The 24933-nt window shown below is 36.0% G+C and overlaps 1 protein-coding gene across 1 annotated transcript in view; it reads right to left on the bottom strand.

The window, feature by feature from the left end:
• Positions 1-24933, bottom strand: part of XPO4 (exportin 4) — a 52152-nt gene that overhangs the window by 15340 nt on the left and 11879 nt on the right. Inside the window, exons 4-12 of the mRNA XM_010168149.1 lie at positions 22101-22217; positions 21159-21312; positions 12254-12366; positions 9666-9823; positions 9219-9393; positions 4425-4601; positions 1992-2134; positions 1729-1874; positions 291-468 (exon numbers count right to left, since the gene is read on the bottom strand). Of these exons, the coding sequence (XP_010166451.1) occupies positions 291-468; positions 1729-1874; positions 1992-2134; positions 4425-4601; positions 9219-9393; positions 9666-9823; positions 12254-12366; positions 21159-21312; positions 22101-22217 (1361 nt within the window). The remainder of the gene's footprint in view (positions 1-290; positions 469-1728; positions 1875-1991; positions 2135-4424; positions 4602-9218; positions 9394-9665; positions 9824-12253; positions 12367-21158; positions 21313-22100; positions 22218-24933) is intronic.

The raw sequence follows: 24933 nt of genomic DNA, 5'->3' as shown, positions 1-24933 counted from the left end.
ATAATCATCTGTATTTACCCTGCCATTCTTTACCCTAAACAAAAATCACTTCATCATTTCTGTCTTTTCTTAATCTCTTTTACAGCATTGTCTTAACATTTGTTATAAAACCATTCTTATAAATTACTTTTCCTTACTTTAATACTAGGTAATAGACATTTCTTTTCCAAGGTTCAGTGTTTACATACTGCTTTTTTATTTTTCAGATTCAAAGAAGTCCACTCACATTCTCACTTTTTTTCTCTGAAAAAAGCATTTAGCATTCTTAATAGCAGGAGAAGCATCCTTACCTAATTACAGAATCAGTTCTGTTGTACCCTGGGATGGAAGAGGCCTTTTCTCCTGGAGATCCCAGAATCTGAAGTGTTGTATTGATGTCAACCTCAGCTGAATGTTTAATGGAATATTCCATTACTTCTGGAGGTATTAGCGGAGTCTCTCCCTGAGTATCATTAGCCAAGAGGTAGCCTTACATTAAAAAAGAAAGAGTGATCACAACTTTCTACCCTAGGTTAACTTAGGGCTTTTTCATTAGAGAATACATTGGCTTAATTGCAGACATCACACCAGAATTAAACATTTATGCAAACTCTGACTAACAATGTTTAAATACATATAAGTTAACTTCAGAATCTTTAAAATCATTCAGTAAAGAAGAATCTAAAGTAACAAGAACCAAGACTGGAAAAGAAACCACCAAATTAAAAAAAAAAAACAAACCAACCCATAAAAGAAGAGATAAGCTTTGCTTCATGTAAAAGTACTGCAGTCAATTCAACTATAGAGGAGAAAAAAAAACCAAAACACAACATTCTGTTGTCACTTTTTCTTCTTCTGTTATGTGATTAAAAAAGCCTTGATTTTACAGCTTCCCCACTGAATCCATTTCATTTGGGACTTCTGTTAACATTTCAAATCTGTCAGAGGCATAGCAACTGCACACCAGGTGAAGCATGGGTTTTTATACAATACTCTGGTGTCTAGATAATTAATATTAATTCCAGCTTTAGTTATAGTTTTCAATTATAACCATCTGTGAGCTACACATACAAACTCCATTCCACAGTGATACACATTCATGTCGACATCTGCGACTGACTAGAACGTCAGATGTTCAAAAAGATCCCCAAAAATATTTCGTAAAGTATACATTGCTCCTAACAAAGTACAGGTACTGTCTTAGTTGTTATTATGTTTTGCAAACAGATGTAAGATAGTTCCATCTAAAAATCAAAACCAAAAAGGTTCTAAATTCAAGTTCCCTAAAACATAACAAAATGCCAGGACATTTATCATCAGCACTTAGAGATTCTGGAACTTACCTGATTCTTTGCCACCACTGAGTAATACTGTTATCCTGATCTCATGTTCATTCCCTTATAAAGTCATCTGGCCCCAGACAATGCAAGTGATATAATGAACAGACTAATTTCTTGAAGAGGCTGACTGATAACACATCTCAATAAATCTAACAAAAATAGTTGTGGGAATTTCCAAAGGACATTACCTCATGTAAAGATTTCATCAGTCTTAAAGATAATGTTCATGTTACTCAAGGTAGATGAAAGTAAAACTTTGCAAGTAGTGTATGTAAGATGGAAGCATCATAAGGGATAAAATTTATAGTCAATTAAGAGGAGTTGATATACAGGGATTTTTCTTTTTCCTGAGGTGTTCTAGCTGCCATAAGAATACCAGAATAAGTACTATTTAAAGCTGTTCACTAACCTGTGACTAAAATAAGCCAATGAATATCCTCATACAGGTCATCAAGCACTTTATTGTCAATTGAGCCTGATGCTGGTGAGGCAAGTAACTGCTGCTGATGCCTCTGCAACTGGCCATGGAGCCTTGTCACTCGGTCTTCTAATAAACTGTGGACAAATAACAATAAAATAACGTCACTTTTTAAATTATTTCAGCAAAGTCCTATGTGATATTTTCATATGTGATGGCTTTATTGATTTGCATTCATGACTATTTTTTTGTACCTTGTAAGAAGAGGTATACAGTGTTCTGCAGCAATTCTCCCCAGCATGCCTACGCTAGCCAATTGGTCACAGAACTGGTCTCTGTCATCTTCCTGCAGTTCACTTATTTCTTCTTCTTCCCGAGAGGCCACACCATTGGCAGTCTGTGATTATTTCAATAAAATTAGAAGCAAGCAGTTAGTCTTACGCATTTTACATTTTATCATCACCACAATTTGCTACATTATTTTGGTTTTTTCTTTCAAGGTGTTTTGCATGGATGAACAACAGACTTGTACTAAATTAGACACAGGAGAGTTAAACAGAGGAGTAAACATGGCTCTATATTGTTTTAAAATCAGCATTTCCTAAACTCATTAGCAAAATGTCACATTCAGCTAATCATGTATCTGCTACCATTTCCAACAGCACTCTGAAGTCAAAAGATAAACTTTGTGAAAAAAGTCAAGGATAAGAGTTATGAAAACTGATACTAGGATAAGCATAGGCTAGACAATAGCAAAACAGCTTCTTTACACCACAGGGTATATAAATCAGCTCTGTTGAGGATCTACTGCTAGAAGTAGGATATAAGGTGCTGAATGACTGTCTCACAGAGATGGTCTGCAAGAAGTGGTCAGAAGATTGCTGAAGAACATTTGCATTTCAAATCACATATATAGCAGACCAAGAACCATTTTAAATATTGGAACTTTCATGCTTTCCCCTATTCATTAGTCAAATATATTGTTCTCAGTTTTCTGAGATCTTACATAAATCACATAATAGGTAGTATTTTTCATGATGAAATAAAAATCATCGATTTCATTAAGGTTTTTCCATAACACATTGTTTGAGGGGGAAAAAGCTTTAAAAAGTAAATGCTATAACTTCAAGAAAACAGGAGATTACTACTACTACATCATCATCATCTCAGTTTTACTTCTTGCTGATGCAGACATTGCATTGTTTGATTTCTCAAAGCTTATCTTAGCTGCATTATAAAACAACTTAAATAATAATAAGGCTTTATTCCTTGAATGCATTCCATGATATGCAGAAACTAAGTATCGATGTTAAAAATGTTTTTAAAAATTCTTAAAAGAATCATAACATTTACACAACTAACAATGTAAAATAAAAGTGATAGAGAAAGATACTAGTCTGTTTTGTTTCTATAAAAGCTCTGGAAAACTGACTCCACACACAACTCCTTATCCAAAGTGCTTCCGAGATCCATCTTTTTATGTAACCCAGCAAATCATTCTCTTTTGACAACTTCAAAGTTGCAGCTGTTTACTGAAGGATGAGCCTCTGCTCTCAAAGCAGAGACTGAAAGTTCCTGTTACTGCTTTGATATTGAACAAGAAGCATTTCAAAATGCCAGCTGTGGCTTTTAAAAGGTTGCCCATGGGATAAATTACTTATCTCACAGAATGACATGAATTAACCTGTGTATACAAGTTATGTCAAGACCGCCTGATATGAATTCAAAGTTCTCTTGTGAAATATTTCTTTCTGTTTTGGCACTGTTATTTCCATCTGTTACATATTGTGATAGCAGAATTACGTTTTAGATGGTGCTTTTCAGAGTGAGGTATCTTGGAGATCTTTGCGCAGCATCAAATTAAAGAGATGTTTTATGTAGTTATTGAACTGAATCTATGCAATAATTAATTCACCCAACATCTACATCCAACTTTCTCTATGAGAATCTATTTTAGTAAGATCCAGACTCCTGGCAAAGAGACTAATCTGCTTTCTTTCTCAATGGCTCAAGAGATAGTGAAATGGAAATATATTTCAGCACTCTTCTGACCACTGGGTTTGCAGACCATCTCTGTGAGAGAGTCATTCAGCACCTTATATCATACTTCTATCAGTGGATCCTCAACAGAGCTGTTAGGTTTTCTCTAGAACAGTCACCACAAAAATTCAGTTGGGAATTAATTTTATTCAAAAGAACCACATAATATTGCAAATTCCTTCAAGTCTGAGCATAGTCATTGTACATTTTTTCATTTTGCATATCAATTATACTTAAAAAGTATACTTTGAAGATAATGTATGGGAAGTAACAACCATGTAAAAGGCTTTCAGTTTCATGGAGGAGGATTTTAACTAGGACTCTAGTCCAGAGAAGGATGGTCAAAAGTTTAGTCATTGCATCTGTGGGAAGAACAGCAAGATTTGTACATTGATTTGAGTAACAGGTTTACTTTTTTCTTTTTTTTAAGTTATTTCCAACTTTGTGTTCTTTTATTTCCTCTTCAGAATGAGAGAAACAGACTGAAAAATGACCACTGTGTAACCAATTCAGAAAATTTTTCATTTCCAAAGTCACAAATAGTAATTCTATACTAGCTCCCTTAAGCTACATAATATAATACACACCAAAAGATACTGGCTAGGTAATATGTATCATCATGAAGAACTACTAGAATGGGGGCTTACCAAATTCCTTGTACCATCAGGAGCAGCTAGATGGCACTGAATGTAGGAATTAAAGACCTGAACAGCATGTTGGGTAAAGAAACCTTTATGGAAATGTTTGTCATCTTGTACCAAAGTAAGCCAAGATTCCAGCAACTTATCATATGCTTCCATATACACCATGTCATCTTTGTCAAGCTGTAAGAGATGAAAGAAACAAACCAAAAATCTTATTCCTAAACTAAACCAGAGAAACATACTTATATCCATTTTTATTTAACAGATGTCCTTCTAACATTGAAACAATTAAAAAAAATCAGTCACAAAACCCATCTAAGGATAGCCAAGAAAATATCAGAATGAACTGAAGCATCAAAAAGGTCAGTGCAGCTTTCTTGCTTGCTAGGCTTTAAAAACCTGTCAAAGTGTTTAGCTATTTCTCTTCATCTGATGTTCAAAACCAAAACAGTCTTAAATTAAGCCTTTAATGCATAGTTACCTATATACAGGAGCTACTGAGCTTTTACCTCAAAGATGCCAAGCATCTCAGCTTTTATTAGTAACAACAAAGAATTGAGCCTTTTCTTTTTAATTAAATAGACAAATATAGAACATGTGCATATAGATTTACATGTATTCCACTATTTCTAGAAAAAAGAGAGAGAAAAGATGACAATTCTCTGTTCCAGAGGAAATAACTGTAAGATTGCATGTGTTCAAGAAACCTTACTAGAGCCAGTTTTGATGATAATAAACAACTTCTCATTCTAGGAACAAGCAAAAAAAGTGGAATTTCACAGAATAAGCCTGCACCTCCAATTGCTCAATGCGTTTTAATCAATGCTTCATGTTTTTAGTTATTCGTATGTGTTTCTACATAGTACATAAGTTGCAAAAGGAAATAACATCTGAAAAACAAAGTCCTGGGTTACAGGCAAACTAAAGAACTCAAATAACAAAGAAGCCATTTCTTTTTAGAAGTCTTTTTAATGTACATATCCCACTTTTTGATTTGATGCAAAAGTTGAACTTCAGTAAATCTATCCACCTTGAAATAACTTGTGTAACTGTACAGATAAACATGCTGCTAAAGAAAGAACATTTCTTTCCTCTAAGAAGTCTTCTCAAGTTTTAACCAACAGGATTGTTCACAAAAGTTACTTTGAGATAGTAAAGCTTAGTAAAATGATTCCCTGATGTAATGAAGAGATATTAAGGCCCTAATCATGCTCCAGACAAAGAATTCCTGACTTTCAGTGAAGTTACAAACACGGCTGGATGAACAGGCAAGGAAAAGAAAACACTGGCTGGATGACTGATTAAAAGGGAAAACTGATATCACATTGGAAGCATTTCAAGATAGCTTCACAGCATCATTTTATGACTGCAAAGTGGTCATATTTACGGAAGTTGAAATATGGAGCACACTGATGCAAGCGTGAAAACAAAGCTGAAGATGACAAGGAGAGAGGCAAAACTGTATTCAACACTAACGTAAGCCACAAATTTAGGATGGACACCACAACATGTCTTTTGAAAACTTGGCTAAAGGACACAAGAATTCATAGACAGTCATCCAGTCCTGAAATATTTTGACATACGTGTATAATATATTTACATATATAACTTACATATAACCTTTAATAATTTAGAAGAATCCAGAGCATAAACCAAAGAACTCAGATCTGTCCAATTCATTTATTTGAAAAGGTAATACAGAAGTTAATGCCATGAAAAAAAAAAGTTTTTAACACCTCATTGTATTCTCCTAAGAAAGCTAGGATTAGTAAGTGCTTCCATAAAATACATGCCCAAATAGGAGAAAGAATTTATCCATACTGAACAAATTTGGTCACAAAAGAATCTTAACTAAAAATTCCCAGTCTTTATTTCAGATCAGCTACAGCTGGGCTACCAAAGGTGTCATACATGTAAACTATGTGACCGGGGAGCTGAACTGTTCTCATGGATCCAGCAGAAGCAATGGCAGAGATCAGTTCAGAACTCAGATCTTCAGTAAAGACAAGATACAACCAGTAAAGTCAAAGCAAAGATGCTTAATTTCTCTAGTATGGGAAACAAAAAGAAAATTGGTACTTCTTCCTTCACAATCTGCTGACCCTTTGAAGAAAGAAGACTTCTAAAATTTGTCAAGCAGCAACAAGCTGGAAAGAGTTGGAAGCACAGCAGAGAGGATCAAATTTATTTTGAGAAAAAGAAGCCTTTGGTAGAATTTTTGTCTGACTTTTCATCCAATACTCTGTCCATACTCCTCATTAATTCAGATGGACTATTTGATTTCTACTTCTGCATAAGCACTATATGTTGAGCAAGGTGAAGCATAGCTGTGGACAAGCATCTTCTCTCAGACCCAGTGCTATTAAAGGAAAAGATCACTGGTCCAAATTGTACCATAAACTAACCCCCAGCACTGCTGAAGCTTACTGCCTGCCACCAGTGTAGCTGTTCAGGCAAATGTTTCAACTTCCTTCAGCCAATCTCCCCATCAGGCAGGTTAATGTAAACAGCATTTGAACATGCTGTTTGGATTGTGGGTTTTTCCCCCTTGGTTGCTTTGAAGTGGTTTGCATGTTATGGTTTGGGACCTCCCAGTTTTGACAGTTTCCATAGCAGGTCTTCAGCTAAGTAGATTCCTTGTGCCTGATGGGGTTTTTTGCAGTGTTTACGTGAGATGTTCTGCTGGCATATGAAGTGGCAGAAATATGGGGGAACAGCTTTTCCAACCAGCAAAGCTTAACGAGTACGCCTGCCTGCAGTCTGCTGCACTTCAGATTTCTGAAAAGTTACAGGAAAATTATCTGAGGACTCTACTGAGCCCAGCACACATGTATTTTATCTATCAAAAGCTCTTAACTACAGACAGCACATAAGCTCACAGAAGGTGTCACTACAAGCAGACTAAGCCTGAAGCTCGGGTAACACACTAACATGGCTGGGACATTCCTGTTTTCAGGGATGCAAAGAAGTATTTCTACAGGCACAGTCCACAGTGTTATTATGCCATCTGGATTAAGTCAGCTATAACTTAAAAGTCTCAGCAGCATGCCTTGTTGCTGACACACTATTAAGGTATAAGAATTATTTTTTTGAAGACCCATCACCACAGAATTACATATCATGGAAATCCAAGAAACAACATGAAGTTGAGACATCTGTAAGAGCTAAGACAGAATAGAAGGGGTAAAAGTGTAATGTTTCTCTTTCCACAGAATGATTTAAAGATTCAAGGATAGTGAGAAAATTCTCTCTTAAAACAAAAAAAAAAAATCCTGCATTTTCTCTTTCTGATGTTGCTGAATCTGAGAACACTTAAATACTGAAAATACTTTCTTCAGCAAAACTTATGAGATTACTTAGCTGTAGGCAGCCACAGTTTACTATGCATAACTGGCCAGACATTTCTAAAACAAACTTTGTACCAGATAATGGTACAAGCTACTGTAAGCTTTTGCTGAGAGATTAAGTGTTTTGGATGGCATTATGTTGAGCGCTGTTTTTATTAAACATGGTTGCATATTCTAGCTCTCAAATAACAAGAAGCTAATTGAGGAAACAACATCTCTTTAGCCCCTTTAATTTAAATGATAGGTGCCTATGGTTTTACTGAATCTTTTTTATTAAGGTTTCAGGAGCATTCCTAAATGTGTTGGTGAGCACCAGAACATATGTCCAATGTTCTACTAGAAAATCTCAAAAGCAGGGCAAATTTTTGATGAAAAAAATGTTTGCAATGTAGCTGTATTTTAGATTCTAAATTTAATCACCAATTTTTTTTATTGAGACAAACACACTTGAAAGTGATATGTTTTAACCTCGCAGCAAAGACATGATCTAATGCTCTGCAATGAATGCTAATTAACACACCTATGATCTCTGGTAAAGAAACATATCCATCAACTTTATAACTAAATACTTCTGTAATTATTTCCAAACTCAGGTAATTAAACCCAGTCAATATAGCAAAACTGGTAAAAATTAATACTTTTTAATTATAATGGGGAAATACCGGCTAATATCTTGATAGTCTCATTTTAAATCAATAGCTACTGCACACAAATAGCTCCAGTGCAAGATTATTTGCCTTACTTCTTATGGGCTTTTTCCTTAAACTAGATCACCTTAGAAGTTTTTATTTTTAATGCAATTTTTAGAAGCAGATGACTTGGACTATCTCAACTGCTCTTTACAGTTTGAAAGAAGTAAACAAACAAACAAACAAACAAATCCTCTGAATTACTGTGATAGATTTGTACACAGAATTACCATTTGAACTGTGCCAGCAATGAAGAAATCATGATGTGAACAGCTTAGAAATATGGGGCTAACAACTGATCTTAACAGCTACGTTCACTTAAAACAGACGTTCCTGACTCAGAACTTGTGACAGCAGTTAAGTTTAGGTCTGTCCATATGTTCATGTAGTCATTTTAAGATTTCAGGACTGTAGGTTGTTCATTATCTACTACAGTTTTCAGAGAAGTCCCACGAGAGCAAGTCAGCAATATTTAAAGATTTTAATATTTTTAAATTAATCTATTCTTTTTAAAAGGAAAATGAGAAGTGTTTTAAATCAAAACAAAGTCTGAAAGATGCACACAGTGTGTAATTATGTTCATTATGTTGTTTGAAACAAAAATAAAATCTTCTCAGATGTGATTTCAGAAATACCTAGAACACAATTGCTGAATTCACAACAGTTATTAATAAAACAGCCAAATTCTCATGTCACTTATGCTTATCACAAACAGGCAGAAACAAAAATAGACTACCTACTATTTGAGATCAGATACTTACCACTTCTTCCAAGGCAGCACTTCTTCCAAAAGAACAAGTGAGGTGTGCAAGGCAGTTAACAAATGAAGAGAAGAGTTCATTTGGAATGGCAGTTAAAATATTGCGAGGAAACACGGTTATCAGGTTGCTGATAATACTGGAAATTCCCACTGCTTCAGAGTCTTCTATTTCAATTCTACAGACAGAAATAGTAGTTAGTTTTTTGCCATTAAGAAAAATGCCAAAAGTGAATTGATTTTGTTGATACCTTTTCAATCAATAAATCTATGTCGTATTACTTAAGCACAACCTACTTTAAACTGCCTTTTCTTAATTTCAGTAATCCAGCAGTAAGCACAAATTATACCCAGAAATAAGCAAGCCATACCAGTTCTCCACACAGATATGCTACAGTCCAAAGCAAAGATTAAAAGATGCCATCTAAATTTAGAGAGCAGGCATACATACCCGTTGATAGTATTCAGTAATCCCTCAATGAAGTGTGCCAGGTAATCAACTTGTGAACCTTCATCGGGAAAGACTGGCCCGTGCAAAGACGCCAGCTGTGCCAGACACTGTAATGAATCTTGGGCCATATCTGTATCTTCTCTGATTTTTCGATGTACCTTTCAGGAAGTGAGATGGTTAATAATACACGGAAAATAGGGTGTTCTTACAACAGTCACATGGCTCTTAATCCAAAAGAGCACAGACCAAAAAAAGCTTACTACAACTTCCATTCAAGTCTGAAACACAAGGGTTTCTACAACTCTCTAAACCACGGTAAATGTCAAGATTGTGACTCAGCTCACAGAATCGCAAGCCTTGAACTAACTCACTGAAATTCACATTTAGTTAAGTCTCACCTACATGTTGAAAATTGAACTGTCTACTGAATGTTATGTCTTAAAGAGAGAAACAGATGCCAGCCAGTCAGACACACTGCTCCTTCTAAAAACAGCAATAATGACAGTCATCTCTATTATGCTAACTATGCCTAGGCCACGGAGTCTTGCTAAAGTTAGTCAACAAGTTCAATCAAGATTATATAGATGCTTCTTTAGCAGAGGTAAACACTGAAGACACATACAAAAATTAATGCATCACTTCCTTGGCAACACCCTTACATTATACAAGGCCAACAGTAATCTTCCCGCATTTCTGCAAACTGTTATGTCATTACTTTTGCAGATGAGATTTTCTAGATTAAAATCTTATTATTTCAGTAATCGTATTTCCACATACTTATTTTAATTGTCAGGTATGGATTTAAAGAATTTTCTTAGTCTCGTGCATCCTATTTTTTCACATAAGACTTACTGAATCAATAACTATAGGGTAGCTTTTTCACTCAGAAGTAAATTTAGCTAAATTATTTCAGCATTATTATACATAAAAGTACAGTTAAAACACTAACCATTTATCTGTGGCATTATAGTTGCAACTTCACTTAACTCATAACTAGTTGCTGCACAGTTAACCTCTGAAAGATCAAACTAGCAGGAGAAACAAACCCCGCAACAGAAATACCCATCCTAATATACATCCCACACTAGGCTGAGATTAGAACTGAAGGTTCTCTCTTTAGCATGGCAGTCTTCCCAGCTTTTGCAAGGTTATTAAAATTTCTCAGATCAGATAAATGAATATAAATTACTATCATTCACTTACATTACTTCAAATAGCAAACTAATACTACAAGCCTCAACCATTGCAAATCAGGAATCTAAAACCAAAACTGACAGCATACTGCCCTGGCTAGCATTCATTCAACAATAATACAATACAGCCAAGTTTTGGTTGCTATTAAGTAAAATGCAAATGTATTAAAACAATTCTGCATGTTATTCAATACACTATTCTTATCATGATTAAGTAATTTTAAACCAACCAAAGAAACAGATATCTAACTCTGACAACTTCACACTATTAAACGAGGAAGGGTTAATATGTAAGCCAAAAAGTTATTTGCATGTGGAGGTTCACAGCTGACAGTAGCAACTGTCTGGATAGTCTAGACAGCTGTTCAGATTGTGCGTAGCTGCTAACAGTTCTGTTAGTGATTTTTTCACCTTTTCAAAACTGCTGGAACAGATAAATTTGCAGTTAAAAAAAAAAAATTAAACATCTAATTTATCAAAAAAATCCTACAAAGGACATGTATCGAAACATATAGCAGACAACTCTCAAGCAGCACCGGAGAGTTGCATTTACTTTGTCTAATAACAACTTTGTTCAAGTTTTGAGCACATTATTTCTCTGCTTTGCAAAAATGAAAATAGCCTGAGAATGCTGAATTCTCAGGTCCCAAGAGATGTAACAGTAGATAAAATAGCATAGTAAATTAATTTATAAGGTAGTATGTTGCTGCTGCAGTTAACTCCTAGCTGAGCAATGACTACAAACTCCTCCCAACAGTTGCAGAAATAAAACAATACCAGTTTTATCCAGTTCTAGTATTATGGGTTTTTTAAGTTACAGGAATTGAGTACTACATTCCTCTTTCCCAACTGTTCCTCTTCCCCATCCCTCCTAACTCAATCTGTTTTAACTTGTTTGGATTCACTTTGTACTGCGGAAAGAGATGCAGAATTCTGTGTGCTGAAACTAGCTAGAAAACTGCAACTACATTACTTATTTTCAGCTGTTCAATTGAGCAAATGCTTTAAGATCACGAACACATATTGTTCATTGGATCTTTTTCAAAAGCCGTTATACCTTATCTGAAAGATATACTCTACTACTGCTCATTGTGCTTGGTTTCGTTTGATGAGTACATGTCCAGAAGAATTAAATGTACAAAAGCTTAGATAACTAGACACCTTTTTCTTTTGTTAATCGTCATCAATTTAAAGCAATTTATAGGCAAAATACATATTCAGTAACCTAGGAAAAATACAATACTTCTGCATACAATACTTCTGTTTGCTTTGATAAGGGTTAACAGAATCAGTCCTACCTGATGCAAAAGGAAGAGTCCAACAACACAGTTTTAGAGCAGGAAGGAGCTGCTTTCCCTGCGGTCTGGACTATGAAAGTTGAAGAAAGAAACTTACTGTAAAGAAAAGCTCCATAACTCTGCTGTCCAGGAGGGTCTCGCGCCAGGATTCTGTTGGCTTTAGCATCACATTTTGTGAGGATTCAAACATAGCTATATAATGTCTGCCCAGTTATCTGGTGTCAAGGTCAACAATAACATTCCTACTTGGCTTTAAAAAAATCCTAGATACAACAGGATCCATTCAGAAAGAATGTAATGGAAACAAACTTTAAGCCTCTTCACATACACAGCATAATTCATGCATGAGGCCAAGGAATAAAAGGTATTAAGTATTGAAAAAAAGAATGCTCCAGGAATGTTAGATAACAGTTTGATCATAATTATGAGACATACCATAGTGATACGATCACTTTGATAACCAGGGTGTCTAATGTGACACAGCGAGAAGGGAAAAAAGCAACCGCAATTAACAGGTGTTAAAATTCATGCAAAATGGGAAATAATTTTCTAAAAAATTTTCCTGGCAGCTTTTAAAAAGGCCTTATGATGGCTAAAGATAGCTCACTGAAATCTATATCCTATTTTTCTAAACAGGCAAATATGCATCACAGAATGCAGATATGTTAGCCCTGCATTAATCTACATTTTTTAATCACGCTGTGAAGAACAAAAGCATAAGGCACCAGAAGGCATCATCATACAAAACATATGCTTCTAAGTGATGTGCGTGAAAAATGCACGCTCCAGGAAGCCATGATTTTGCTGTACTCATTTCAGTTCTTACCATGTGTTTTGGAATAATTTATGGAATTCTGCAAATGTTCTAGTACAGAAAAAACAGAGACATGAGCAAAAACATTTAAACAAGCAGGTTACATTCTTTGTCAGTCTGATCACACAGAAGAGTGTTTATCAAATATTTCTGAAAGTGCTTTCTTCTGTGACACCCCGCAATCCAAGTAGTAGTAAAACTGCTTTGACTGAGCAACTTTAGGCTTTCATTTGTCTTTTTTAAACCCTTCATTATCCTCTCTGATCCCTTTCTAACCCAACCATCAGAATAAGCATGCTCAGCTGCATGTAATTTACTTATTCATAATAAACTGTATTGACTTTTGTGATGTAACTCATCAGGTATGATAAAAAACATGTATCAAAAAGTATTGATATGTCTAGAAGAAAATAAATTTCACAATGGTGTAATTCAAGAAAGCAGACCCCTTAACTTTTGATGGGTTTTGTTTAAGAGATCTATATAAAGCAAACATCTAGTTTAATGTGAAGGACTGTGTGCACAATTTTAGTTTATCTACACTTGCCTTCCGAGTTCTGTCAAAACCAGAAATTTCTAACACCACCGTGTAGAATCATATTCCAAAAAAGCAACTTTTCCACAGCACAGCACCAAGTGGACCTTCACTGATGGTACGTGTCCAGAACTGTTGTCAGTGCATTATAAGGCATAAGAACAATCAAGGATTTTTCACATTAGTGAAAACAAAACCAGTTTCACCATTTTCAAAATTATCACTGTGTGTCTAACCATACCAGATCTGCATTATTTCAGTGGGGGAAAAACTAAAAAACACAGAATTGTCTATTTTACTTCCATCTGAAATATATGTGTCACTTGAGTCATCAAAAAATGCTTCAGTCCTCCCAGATGAAAATAAAAAGGCAGGGCGAGGGGGGATGAAATTATCACACACAAGCATCCTTTATCAGGAGTAAAATTACAAATTAAGACTAATTTTATCAGTCACATTAAGCTATCTTTTTTAATTTGAAATGTTTTAGAAAAAACAGTACTTTAAAATTGTTTATTGACAAGAGTGGCTTTTGCTGTAACTCTCCAACCAGCTTGGAAATACACCAGTATCAGAAGATGATCATAGACACACTATCAATCACTGAAAATCAGTTTGCTCTTCACTAGGTTGAGTACGGAGGGGACCAGCAACATAACACTTTTCTCGTGGAATGAAAGAAGGGAGTTTGCTGTCACTATTTTAACAAGCCTTAGTATTTAGCAGCCCTATCCTGTTATTTTTAGTACTGTTTCTCATGCTAACGGACTGATGACACATGTGACAATAGCAGATTTGTGTGTAAATTATCTGTTCACTGAACAATACTAATTATGTGTATCATGGAGATCTTACACCCATTTTCTATCATGAACTAGATGCACACAAGCATTAGCCTAAGCTGGCTGCGGAGACGCTTCTACTATGAAATACCTCAACTTATTCTGTGCTACGGTTCAGTCTTATTAGCAGCAGCCCAGTTATACCAAACCTGAAAAAGATAGCACTAAATTACCTAGTACATGGGTGTACATAGGACAAATGCAGTCTTCATCACCAAAAATTGATTCATGTCTCCATACTTATGAGGAAACAAAAAGTACAGAACTAGTATAATGCTTTTTTGTAACACTCAAGGTATAACAGATTTATGATAAGCATAGATTAGTCTACTATGACATCCTGGAGGGCTTTTTTTTAAAAAAAAAACCCCAAAAAACAAAAAAAAACCCCAAAAAACAATTGTAAACCACTTCTGGTAATATATGCAAACATTTGTAACATTCTGAATTCTACTGAAGAATGAGTAACTCCCACTGCAGTTCACTTCGGATGACATGGAAATCCAAGCTAAGAAACCACTACCAGAAGCACAGCAATGTTTCACCCATTTCACAAGAATTCTGACACTGATTCCTACATAGACCAGAAACTTCTGCTTGAATTGGAACAGATTATTCAATAACATGTCTCAAGAAAATCATAAGAATAGATGCTTTCATATATGATAAGGCTCATATGCTCACTAATTAGTGCCTAGAGAGGAAGAGAAGACCATAATGCACAAAACATTTTCTTTTATCTTTGCCTAAATTTATGTATGTAGCCATAAGCTCTATGTTTAGTTTAATTTCGTGAGCTGGAGAAATAAGAGGAATCTTTTTAAAATTATAAATTTTTTATTTTAAAATTGTAAAAAATTGTAAAAGAAAAAAATTTGAAGTCTCATGCTTCTTAGAGGAATGTACTAAAAAAAGAAAAGATAAAGAAATGTGCAGTTTTCCTCCCACTCTTTACCTCTGTCCCAGGAAGGGACTGAGGAGTGAAGATGAGTATCAAAATATTTTATACCCTAAGGCAGCCACGAGGGATTACAATGTTCCACTTCTGGACCTCCCACAAATCCCAGTATCTGAGACTGGATCTCATGGTCTTTTTCTTGAGAGGCAAGGCTCACCCTTCCACAAAGCAGTAAATTAGAAACTCAAAAATCAAAGCTGAGATTTCTTCTGCCAGACCTCCATTCACAAATTTGTCCAGAGGAGCGAAGAACAACTCAGAAATGGTGGGAAAACTCCCAGAGTGCTAAGGTCCAAATATCTTCCTTAAAAGTTACTTTAATCACTTTACCTTTGTTGTTTGGAACATTTCTGGAGAGCTTTGTGTCATTCTCAGACCTATATTTTACAAATAAAAAACTGCATTAGAACGGTAACTGCTTGGAAATCTGTCACCCAGTGTTATAATGCCAACATACTGATGATATTTTGGTTTTTAAGACCTCCTCTGGCTTGCTAGCTAATCAGTCAAGCACATGGTATGAGTCTAGGAGCAACTATCTCAAACTGATGCAGAGGCTTGCTGCCCCCTATGGAGAAATGCTTCACAAATCTTTTATAACTTACAGTCTCAGCAAACGTATCCAGCATTCAGGAGAAGGAACTTATGCTTAAATATTTGTTCATTAAAGACAAGTATTCTTAACTGTCACGAGAATAAAACAACCACTTTGTGTTGGAGACACCGGACACAGATTGCAGCAACAGGCGTAGGAAGTGCAGGAAGACCCAAGCTAATTTTAAAGCTGGCCAGTTCCGGAGCAGCTAGCAGCGTACCATGCCAGTACCAAGTCTCATGTTGACCACCCAAGCGGATTCTGCAGCTCCTGCTACATTTTGCTGCTATGGTTATACAGCTAATAGTATACAAGCTGATCACTTTAAAGCCTAACTTACACTTAAACCACCTATGCAGAAGTAACTGCCATGCAGGTGCAGCTCAAGAGTCACACCTTTCCACTATATAGTGGCTCACATCTAGGAAGCTGATGACAAAGCACTGCAAAACTGGAAACTTAAAACTAGTGGGGCAAGAGAGCAAAAGAGGAAAAACCTATATATTTTATCAGTTTCCCTTCACAAAAAGCATCATTACTGGTCTCTTTTTCCTCTTCTGATATTAATGCTTTTAAGATGCTCTTACACTGCAAGCTGACTTAAGAAATTATTCAGGAAAACCCAAATGATGAAATAGTAATTGTTAAAAAATTCAGTATCAATACAAACATGTTTAGTGCAGTTATGACCAAATTCAGGGGAACTGTCAATCTTCTTGGTTTTGCCCAACTTAGTCTTAAAAAGTTGCTAGAAGGGATTGTCAAGAAATCACATAGTACCCTAGAAATAACTTCTAAACATCAGAAATTTCAAAGTCAGGTCAGTTTTCACCTAAGATGGCAAGTCTGGTAAAAGTAAAATGCAGCTCTCTTCCGCATTTTCTTAAATACAGTTATTTTAGTTACATTGCATTTTTCTTTATATCCTAAACAATAGCCAGGATAGTACTCTAATCCTTTATCTTTCAGATAAGGACAGACTGCTGCAGTAGATTCAGAATAATCCCAGGCTGCTAACAAATAGAAGGCCTAAGGAAAGCAGCTCTGCTGCTGAAAGAAATCTGTGTTGTTGCCCCTCGGTACATGTTCAATCATTTCTGTAGCTGTGCAACAAATCAAACTGGGGACCTCAACCTGCTAAGTTTTCAGCCAGGTAGTTTCCTGCTCAGTATCATGTTCATGGGAGGTACGAGGACAGGATGATTTTTTAGCAGCAATGGCAACTTGAATCGTTCCTCAAAACAAACCTCAAGTTTTCTGGAGTATTCTGTCTGTTTTTCATGCACTTCCATTATGCATAACAGATGCTACCAATCTGGGTTGGACCAAGTTAATCTTGAAAGTCTGCAGTACTATATGGTTCACAGGATCTCCCAGAAAGGTGTCTCATTCCAGCTTAAGGTTTAAAAGATATTTTCAAAACAGAGACATGAAGAGCTTTGTTTCTTTAACCGTGTGGCTGAGGAACACACACACTTAAAAAAAAGTTTTCAGATCAGACAACAGCTTCACTCAGTTCATACAGTTGCATCACACCATTAATTTCAATGGAACAGCAACAATGCACATTAGTGGAAGGCATCCCATTAGGTCTACATAACCTTTATTTTAAATCCAATCATCTATTCACTTGAAAATTTGCCAGCTTGCCTTCAAGCAAGTAGAGGCACCAAATCCAAAAGAACTAAAGTTCATATATATATATATATATGTTAATGAATAAGGGATAAGTAGTTCTATGACACTCCTAATGACAGGTAAGTACCTTTTTGTAGATGCAAGACAGCTGGACAAAAATCTTACATTTCGAACTTTTGCATGTGAGGACATTCATCCAAAGTCCATTAGAAGGTGGCTGCCAAAACATATAAATCTCAAAGTCAAGAAGAAGTGAGAAACACCTCTGGAGGTAAAAGACTATAAATTATAATCACATCCTGACTCCAAAGGACATATTGTATGTCCATGTCAAGGTGCACTGAAGTCCAGCAACACTCAGCTCCTTAACTGGAGACTTTGGACACTCACAATGTACTAGGATTGAGATCCTTGAAACCACTGTTGTAAAGGAGAGGGCTGTGCCTCTTAGTCCTGATCACCTGCACTTCCTTAATTAGTCAAAACATTAATTTAAGAAAAGATGTAGTTAAAACTAGTTCCATTCAGGTAAACAATATTTAACGGTGCTGTAACAGCACCAAAAAAGAAACTCTGCAGAAGGCAATATGCCACAACAGACTGCCATATGTTCTTAGTGCAAAATAGGAATCCTATGCTATTGCTGTTCCCAACAGTACTGCCAAAAACCTCCGAAGCATCTGCAAACACCAGGTGAACTAATACCTTGAGGCAGCAGATAAAAATAACAATAGATGATTGCCTGTGTGTTAGAAAATGAAATGGAAGAAACTGCACATGATTAAAAGGAGGCCTCCGAGGTCATCATGCCCTGCTCTTCCTACTGCAAGCACTACATCCCAAGAGACTAAAAAATTATTGAGTTCCAGCTTAGAAGTAGGTAGGATCCAGCCTCTCTTCTTTTGTTGCTCCAATGAGACAGCTATTCCAGAATGTATCTTTTATGCCAGCTCTTCTTGCTAGCAATAGACAATACAGACTTACTACAATTCTTCTCTTATAATTGGTGCCAGCACTTCCCATCCAACAATCCAACACATACTAAGTTATCCTGTAACATCACAAGAACTCTTGAGAAGTTATATATTTTGATGTATTTCTCACAATTTTGTGATTTAAATAATATGCCTCTTGGCAACAGCTACTGTAGAGTTAATGCACATTTATACTACTTCCTTTTTTGGGAGATACAAGAATCTTGCTGAAGATTCTATACAAATACTGCAGGTTACTGTTACGCTGTAAGGAATACTGAGAATCAATACTATCTTGCCAGGGGAAATACCAACTACAGGAAAAAAAAGATGTATCTGTAGATACAATGGATCATTTTACTCCATGCTTCGAGTATTAAATTTATGCCCACTGCTTCAGAATATGTACTGTCAAGATCTGAAAGAGGACAGCAAAACGATACCAACTGATCAATCAACATAGCAATTCTTATGTTCTCATGTAATGTGCTACCTACTTAGACACGGCAGCCAAGTTAAGTTTCGCTGCCCATGAGCTAACAGTCAATAGTTACTTTTAAACTAGTCTTCATAAGGAAGACAGATTTATGCTACAATATAATCAACATGGTGCTGTAAACCTCAACACTCCTCGAATCTTTGTCAGCTAAGACCCACATTTCTCAAGGATGGTTAAAGCCATGCCAACTTCTGTGACCTTTCGAGGTCCCTTCCAATCCCTAACATGCTGTGATTCTGTGAAAACAGGTTGCTATACAGAGGGGGCAGACCCAAGCTGGTGCTGCAATTCTTACAGCAAAATGAAATGTCCAACGGTAGAAAACAAAAAGATGGTATCAAGTGGAACAGAAGTTATGAAAAGATTTGAAATAGAGCCATGTAAGAGCACTTGTGGTGGTTCAGATTAAAGGTCCATCTGATCTCCAGAAGTGGACAGAATTCATTTAACAGCTGTAGTATCTCAAGTAGGCCAAGTATTAGAAAACACTATTAACCTTAAGCAGTACTATGGCTTACTTAGCTATTTAAATTAACACTTATTTACTAGCACCTATAGACTAAATCCCTTCATACTAAAGAGTTATAAATGAAAGCTGTAACTCCTTTTAACATAACTGAGGCTTTACATTTTGCTTGTATGTATCTAGCTCCACCACTGCAAACCTTAGCCTAGGATAAAATGCTCATGAAGAAACAGAGCCTTCACTTTCAAATTCTAACATCACTATTTGGGACTACATCAGAGGTTTGCACAGAACAAGGCCAAAATGCAGAGGGAACCATCTCTACCCACCACTGCCTAACACAAGAGCATCTCCTTTCTCTGTAAGATTACAGCTAAGAAAAAAAAGTGTTCACACATTATTTGAATTCTTAGAAATCCCAAAACCTCTTCCAAAAAAATTTTATAAGACACAATACTTGCACTCATCTCAGTCTTGTAGGCACATGCACTAAATTCCTCCCTGGACCCCTGTCAAATCACTTCAGTGATTAAAGGGAGTGGGATATTTACTTTTAATCCATGGCACCTTCCATAAAGACAATATAACTGGTATTCAAAATAAGTATTTCAAATAAATTTCACTCCGGCTGCCCACTGCATAATGAACGGAACCAAAGACAATAGAAACACACAGGCATTGCCTCCTGACCATCAAATTGGGAAAGCAAATAAAATCCTTTACAGTGGATTTGAAAGCAACATCCAGACTGCTGCAGTATGTATGACTTCGCAGCAATTTCAAAAGGTTTTAAGAAAAAGTTTATAAGCCAGCTTAAATATTTGGCTCTTGGAAAGTTTGCTGAGCATCTTAAAGACAGTCTAGCTATTAAAAGAGGCATTGTAATGTTTTACTGCAAGCACTGTCTTAACCCTCTGTTAAATACAGATTATTTCTACAGTATTCTGTCAATTTTTTGGGCTAATCATTTTTGTATCTTTTCATTTCTCTCCCTCAGACTCTTTCTGTTTCCCATTTCCTTCTCTACTTTCCATCTCCACCTTTGTCTGGACTTTCATAATCAGCACACATCACAAAGATGTCAAAATTGAATCAATGGCACCTGTGTATTGCCAAAAAAGGAGATGTCATTTCTTCTCTCAGCTAGCAAATACTTTTTCTTCAGGTCAAAGAGAATCTATTACATGTTCTAGTATATGATCATGCTCTTTTACGGGGAGTCGGTTGAGCAGGTACATTCCTAGATGACAGGGCATTTACCTGCTCCCTCCTTTTCTCAGAGGAAGAGAAGTAGGACAGAGCAGATCTCCACATAAAAATTCAACAGAGCTTAGACCTCACCATTTAGTTCTGCACTAAAGCAGAAAACTAACTTTTCCTCTCCCCTGCACCAACCAGAGAGACCATCAACCCATAACTGGGGGCTGCTCTGCTTAACAAGTTTTGCTTTTTATATAAAATACTTTAAAATTTTAATGAAGAGTAACAGCAGCTTCTGTATGTAAACTTCTGTTAGCAAGCATGGGGGTGTCAGGAGCACTAATGGAAGAAAACATAAATCAAGGACTAAATATAAGGCTTATAAGTTTTACATTTTTTTCTCTTCACAAAGACTTTCCTTATCACCTGGTAGAATTGACCCAAGTCAGCTGAAATAAAGGGCCTGACATTGAAAGGATATAATTTGGAGGAAGGAAGTTCCAGCTTAAGACCTGATTGGCTAGTGCAAGGTAACGCTGAAACACTGAAGACATCTGAGCATTGAGGTTTTCACGTCTGCTGAATTCCTGAAGTACCTCTACTGTGAGCATGAAGATCTGCCGCAGATCGTCCTCCTACAGTCAGGACCAACACAATATATTATTAAGAGTCTCTCAGTAATTAATTAAAATGTTGATTAAAAATAAATACTTTTTTAAAGATAAGAGTTCTGTTTTCACACTATTTTTCATTAAAATACAGAAAATATTCTGAAGTAGTTAGCCAGAACCGCCCCCCCCTTTTGCCAGCATTAATAGATGGTGTTTGTAAAGAATAAGAAAAAAAAATCTTCTCATAAATGTTAGTCATTAAAAGAAAAACTTAATATGTTTTTAACAACTGGTGGAGGAGAGGGTTGGTCTTTGGCACGAAGAAAAGTTGGTAAGTTGTTCCACAACAGTCAGTTTAAAGCAATGCCTTCACAAAAACATTTCTGCCTGGCCAAACAATACATCTGAGACAACCAGACTACACCATCTGCAATAATATTTTTAAATACATAGCTCTCCTTGGCTTTAAACCAAAGCTATATTTAAGACTATCATTGTTCCACAGAGTATTCGTTTTGTTTGCAATTGGTAGCCAAGGAATTAAAGAGTCCAACCGCATAAAGATCTGTAGCTCTACATTCATAAAATGGGCAAAAAGGGATTGCACTTTCCTGATACAAGTTTTTAAAAAAATACATGATCAATTTTCCTGAAGTAGCCAGTATCTGCATTTACAACATCATATTTGTCCTATTAAATGCTGTTAGGTACACACTACATGGGCGTGCACCTGGCACAAGAAGGGACTTATGTTTCTCAGTGTTTAAATTTTAGAAAGACAAGTAGCATATATTGATACAGAACTAATTTACCTGAAATACACGTTTACAGTTACCATGGAACTCCATGCTTAGTCCAATGTTGCTGGTTTTACTTGAACTTGAGAACTCGCTCAACAACGCCGTTAAAATGGAACAGGCCAAAGTTTGCTATAAAGAAAATAAGGGGGAATAATATAACTAAAAGATGTCCAATAACGTAATACCACCTACATTGTCCATTTTAACATATTTCCATGACTACTACTTCAGTTTCTTCTAACACAAACTAGAACAACTCGAACTTTCAGGAGTATAGATCCTTGGGTGAACCATCTCTGGAAGCAACCATGCTCCATCCTTACAAAAGAAATTCAAGGATCTGAGCAACATGAAAGCGAGCACCTCTACGATCATCACTGCAAAACGGAAACAAACTTACTGCAATCCATTTCCCAGCCTTGCTGTTTATTTTCTCTTCCTGTGCACAGAGCTTTACAGGCATTAGTTTCAGGGAAGATTCAGTTTCCACGTACTTTTACTGATCTAATAGTTCAAATCACTGTGAAGTTTGTTTTGGTCCTTCTTTGTATTTGCTACACTTACCGTGTTGGTATTTGATCATGATTAAATTTATACCAGCAAAAGTGATAAAAGCTACTCAAAACCAGCAACTACAACACACCATCTACTATATCATTTCCCTTTTCCCTATTAAAAAACAAACAAACAAACAAAACAAACACCCAAAAACCAAAAAAGGAGAGGAATATGCAGAAAGCTCCAATGCTTGAAAGCTTTTGGATACTTCCTTCCAAAGCACAACATTCACAAGCCTCAGAAAGAACATTTAAAACTACTCTAGTAGAACAATGTCTCTGAAGTGATATAAAAATAGGTGAGAAAAAGACACATTAATTTTGGAGAAACAGATCCATGAAGACTGAAGGTTTAATTATCTTTTTCTTTCTCAAAATTTAAGGTAAGGCAAATCAAATACTCATCCTAAAACACAGCCTAAAAGCCAACTTTCCTTTATGAAACACACTGGCCCCGCTTTTGTTGTTGTCTTTTGGAATAAAAAAAGCTTTTTTTCCTGATGCCAAAGTCCAGTAACCATCATCACCAGCTTTAATATTTTTTTAACTGATAATTACACACAAAGGAGAGTAAATATCGTACAGTGGAAATACAAGAAGTGTTTCAGAATTGTGCCATACACTACTGTAACAAGCACAACAGAAACTATATACTGACAAAATTAAAACGCTTTTTGTTAAAGAGACGTTCTTAACAAAAACCATCAAAATTAGAGGCTACCCTCCCAGACTGTTTGGAGCCAAGGTGCCAGGGATGGACAGAGGGATAGGAATTGTTAAAGGGTCACGCATGCCAGCAAGTGTCCAGGGGTTAAACAGAAATATGCACACTACCTCTGAACACCCGAAAGATTAAAGTGGAGATGATACTATTTATGCAAGCTCATACAACAGCTGAGACCAGTGCCATCCACCCACCAACTGCAACATCTTTGTTCAGAAATGCCTCTGAAGTCAGTACCTTGACCCCCCAGACAACTAGTTATCTTAGCCGGTATACACTAAATTAACATTCTTACTTGCTAAATAAGTCCCAGACAGATTGAACATAATGCCTTTGTGACAATATATGGGTTTTCTCTTCTACTGTATAATAAAGCTGTACAGCAGACCAGCATATTGCCCATCAGTTGCTAAATCCAAGCTTTCCCATTTTAAAGAAGTAACTGTTTATTGCAAACAGACTATTTCTCATCTACAGTCACCACTGTTGCACATCACGTATGGTAAGAGCAATGTTTAGCCAGTGAAAACCAGCATCACACTTTAAAATACTCCAGCAAAAGTGCAATTTTGTCAGTTCTATACTAGACTTAGAAATATTTCTAATTAGCTCGAACATTTCAGTACTTTATTTCCAAGTTTCTGTAAGCTATTTACACAACAAATATATTTTTATTTAGAGAAAATCCAGATTTGATGCAATATAAAAAAAAAGTAAGGGAAGGCTAACACTGAGTTTTAAATCCAACATTAAAAGTTCCATATGAAAAGAATTAATCTAGGGCAGAAAAATGCAAACTAAAAAACCTTTCCGAAGTTTGGCTGTAGAACAATGCTTCAGATAAGAATAGATGTTTTTAAAGGAATAATGCAAAGTTGCCAGAGAACACTGCCCAATTTCATTATGTGTCTGGAGATGCAGAAGTCTCACAAGGCTCTCCAAGTACTTCAAAATGCAGGCTTTTATTTTATGCTTGGATTACTGGCACACTGATACTTTTCAGCTCAGAGAAGTCATGATTAAGGACATCATTAGTTACAATGACAAATCTGTGCAGTTTGATGCTCTTGAACATACCACCATTATCATGTGGTGTTAATGACTACAATAGTCGAACAGCCTGGCTAAAGCTAACCTGCTTCTGCTTCATCATACAAAGATCTTCACACCAGACCACCACAGGACAAGGAGGACAATGATGCAGACTACTCATCACTTGCAGTTAGTTGCCAATTATTGGAAAATAAATCAGTAAGTTCAAATGACAGGTAAGGAGCAATAGGAAAATAATGTTTGTTCCCACTGTGATTACAAATAGTTAACATGAGCTGAAATAACAGAAGTTTTCTCCTTCCATTTTCTCTAGTTTGCTTATACAGTTCATTATAACTTAATCTTTCTGTTTGGATAATAATGTGCTACTACATGATAAAAGTGTGTTCTAGATTTTTTTTGTGTGCTTTTTTTCAAGGAGAAATTTAAAAGGAAGGTTAAGTTTTATGATTGATGGTACAGAAATCCCTTCAAAGACGGAAAAAGCAATGGATACAGCTAGACTGACTGA

The sequence above is a fragment of the Antrostomus carolinensis genome, unplaced genomic scaffold, assembly GCF_000700745.2.
Source record: "Antrostomus carolinensis isolate BGI_N321 unplaced genomic scaffold, ASM70074v2 scaffold4600, whole genome shotgun sequence".
Classification (NCBI taxonomy): Eukaryota; Metazoa; Chordata; class Aves; order Caprimulgiformes; family Caprimulgidae; genus Antrostomus; species Antrostomus carolinensis.
The sequence above is the reverse complement of the archived record's forward strand: the minus strand, read 5'-3'. Positions and strand labels throughout refer to the sequence as shown.